This window comes from Pseudogymnoascus destructans (assembly GCF_001641265.1).
Source record: "Pseudogymnoascus destructans isolate 20631-21 unplaced genomic scaffold scaffold_8, whole genome shotgun sequence".
Classification (NCBI taxonomy): domain Eukaryota; kingdom Fungi; phylum Ascomycota; class Leotiomycetes; order Thelebolales; family Thelebolaceae; genus Pseudogymnoascus; species Pseudogymnoascus destructans.
Window position 1 is genome coordinate 415,536 of NW_020167527.1, and position 3,290 is coordinate 418,825.

Here is a 3,290-nt window from a genome sequence, read left to right on the forward strand (position 1 = left end):
ACTACCACATGACATATCTCTACCAACTAGAGGCCTAGGGGCATGAACGATAGCTCTAAAAGCTCCTACGAACCTCTATGATTCATTACATGTCATCGCTCTTTAGTTACCCACAAGATTGGTTAAGTTATGACATAATTTGTCTATGACATAATTTGTCTATAGGGGTACTCTGACCTTGGACCTCCTTTTACTTCCTATAGGCTACGAACCTAAGAGATGGTTCTATGGGATTCTCTTACGTCGACTACAGTTACCAAGCCTGGTAAGTCATGGAAAGTCTTGGAAAATGAGAGAACTACACTCCTTTAGCATAAATAGGATTGCCCTTTCCTTAAGAAAGGGCAAGCAGACAATACAGTAAATCGACTATCACATACTTCCACATCTTTTCCAAGCTTCCAAGCATTGATCTTGTTACTCCTTGTTTCTGAAAAGTCAGTGAGGTGCTAACCTCTGACTTACCCCTGAGTTCTCAGACTCAACATTTGTTACAACTTGTCTAAACCACTCCACTACATCATACACCTGATTGCTGCATTGTGGAATAGTCTAAGCTACGACCCATTGGCTCTGTTTTCTAAGACAGTGTGTTGTCTTAGTAAATTCATCCCTTCCTTGGGTGGCTAGATTCTCACATCTGGTGCACCCACCATTACACCAAAGGGTTGTAGCTTAGACTATTCCACAATGCAGCAATCAGGTGTGTGATGTAGTGAAGTGGTTCAGACAAGTTGCAACAAATGTTGAGTCTGGGAACTCAGGGGTAAGTCAGAGGTTAGCACCTCACTGACTTTTCAGAAACAAGGAGTAACAAGATCAATGCTTGGAAGCTTGGAAAAGATGTGGAAGTATGTGATAGTCGATTTACTGTATTGTCTGCTTGCCCTTTCTTAAGGAAAGGGCAATCCTATTTATGCTAAAGGAGTGTAGTTCTCTCATTTTCCAAGCTTTCCATGACTAACCAGGCTTGGTAACTGTAGTCGACGTAAGAGAATCCCATAGAACCATCTCTTAGGTTCGTAGCCTATAGGAAGTGAAAGGAGGTCCAAGGTCAGAGTACCCCTATAGACAGATTATGTCATAACTTAACCAATCTTGTAGGTAACTAAGGAGCGATGACGTGTAATGAATCATAGAGGGTTGTAGAAGCTTTTGGAGCTATCGTTCATGTTCCTAGGCCTCTAGTTGATAGAGATATGTCATGTGTAGTATTAGCCCAGTAACTAAGGAGTGATGTCATGTAATGAATCATAGAGGGTTGTAGAGATATGCTATGTGGTCATATCAGCCCAGTAACTAAGGAGCAATGACGTGTAATGAATCATAGAGGGTTGTAGCAATCGTTGAGTAGTATTGCTCTTGTTGTTGGTGTGACAAGCCAAAATATGTATAGTGACTTGTAGGTTTGAGGAGGAGATTTCCAAGTTTGCTCTTGAGTTTGATAGCAAACTGAGTGCAACGAATGTCAGTATGACACTGACAAGGGGGCATCCTTGGGGGCTTAAGCTATTATATACACACCTTAGCATCCTGAGTAGTAACGGGCCTAGAAGCAGGTACAAGATGATACGCTAGAAGCCTCTACATCCGTGCCGGGACGTCACAGACTAAAGGGGGGGGTAATTGTAACGGGTGCCGCCGTTACAGTACATGTGGTATATAAAGCGTGTTACGCGTATTCCAGGCGAGCCGGAATACTGTAGTCTTTTTGGCTCAGTGGGATGTAGCGCGAGCGTAACTGTACATCGTTACAATTCGTGCGCGAAACCGATTTGTGCTTTGTGTGGTGCCCATTCAATGGTGTGGTGGGTAGCGGTCCATCGGAGCCACGCTTCTTCTTCTTCGGCGGTTATTTATCCATCTGTTCGAAGGTCTTCTCGATGTCGGCAAGCTTCCTCTTATCTCTATCCGAAACAAGCTCAGCCCCATTGGCGTCCAGTCCAGCGGTCAACGGCGTCATAGGAGAGGTGGATCGACTGTCGTCTTCCGCGTTGTAGACTTCCTGTCGCCCTTCACTCGCATCGCGGCTATTCGTGGCATGGCTAGTGAGAGCCATTCTGCACCCGAGAGCGAGGTCGCGAATGGTAGGCGAAAAGAAAGATGTAGAGGGGTTGTCCCACATTGCCTTAGATGACTGCAGAAGACTTTCCTTAGATAAGTCTAGACGCTCGAATAAGTACCAACAGTAGCTATGAATACGGAATCGACTTGATTTGCCAAATCTTCCGAGTCTTCTGATTTCGAGCCTTCTGATTTCGAGTCTTCTGATTCCGAGTCTTCTGATTCTGAGACTTTATCAAGCAAGGCAAGGCTTAGCCTTGCTTCGGAAGAACAGGAAGATAGCTGTGGAAGGTTGAATGTAGAGCCGCATAGCATGCATTGCTGTTTCGATGTCGAGTCCATAGTCGTGGCAATCGAAGAGGTTTTCAAACGTCCGACTGTCGATAGAATCTCAGCAAATGAGAGGCTTCTTTTCAGGAAACAATCTTTATACAAGGAGTACGCTCTCTCATGGATTGTCCAGGAATCAGACATGAAGTTGAAGTTATGTATGACGTTTAAGGTTGCACAGCAGTGGCTTAACATAAGTCGTGGCGTAACGCGGGGGATGGCGTAACGCGGTGGAATTTTGAAGAGAACACAACAAATCTGTAAATTTAACTACAATCAACGATAATACATGATCCACCGTCACTCTTAGATTGTTCCCCTGCTTCTTCCTCAATATACTCGTCAATTTCAATGTCTGAGGAGGCGTTCTTATCCTTTGTTTTGCGCTTTTTCTTACTTGGGTTATGTGTTGCCTTTTCCGCCTCCATCACCGCATCACACAACTCTTGCATAGAAACATGAAAGTGACCCTTCAGAATAACCCTTTTCCCCTTCGTACGTACCGTACGTTGCTTTATAACTGATCGCAGGTTGTTGGCATCGAGTTGGTGGACAATGCTGCATGCTCAAAGTTGCTCTGATGCAACTGTGAGTTTTTGGATGTACGTCTGCACTGGTGTTGACAGCACCCCACCACTATTAATCGTAGTTGTAAGGAGCGCATTTGCAGAGTGTAAGGTCATCCCATCTGGGGGGGAGCTGTTGATAAAGACTCGGTCAAAAATATCATACTGATGTGGTGTTTTTGGTCGGTCAGCCTCGACTGATGGTTCAGCATTGAGCAGCGTACGCAATGCTCGCTGGGGATTAAAAGGAAACAAGCCAGCACCACGGTATGCTGACTCAATGTTCTGATGGTTGCATACATCAAGCCGTGCCTGGATGTATGCCTCCAT

The 3,290-nt window shown here is 44.9% G+C and overlaps 1 protein-coding gene across 1 annotated transcript; it reads right to left on the bottom strand.

Moving 5' to 3' along the window:
- Positions 1-1,852: 1,852 nt before the first annotated feature.
- Positions 1,853-2,406, bottom strand: VC83_03812 (uncharacterized protein; the record flags this gene model as incomplete). The annotated part of the gene is made up of 2 exons (XM_024467454.1): positions 1,853-2,137; positions 2,188-2,406. 2 exons carry the CDS (start codon positions 2,404-2,406, stop codon positions 1,853-1,855), a joined length of 504 nt encoding a protein of 167 aa, XP_024325091.1.
- Positions 2,407-3,290: the final 884 nt, after the last annotated feature.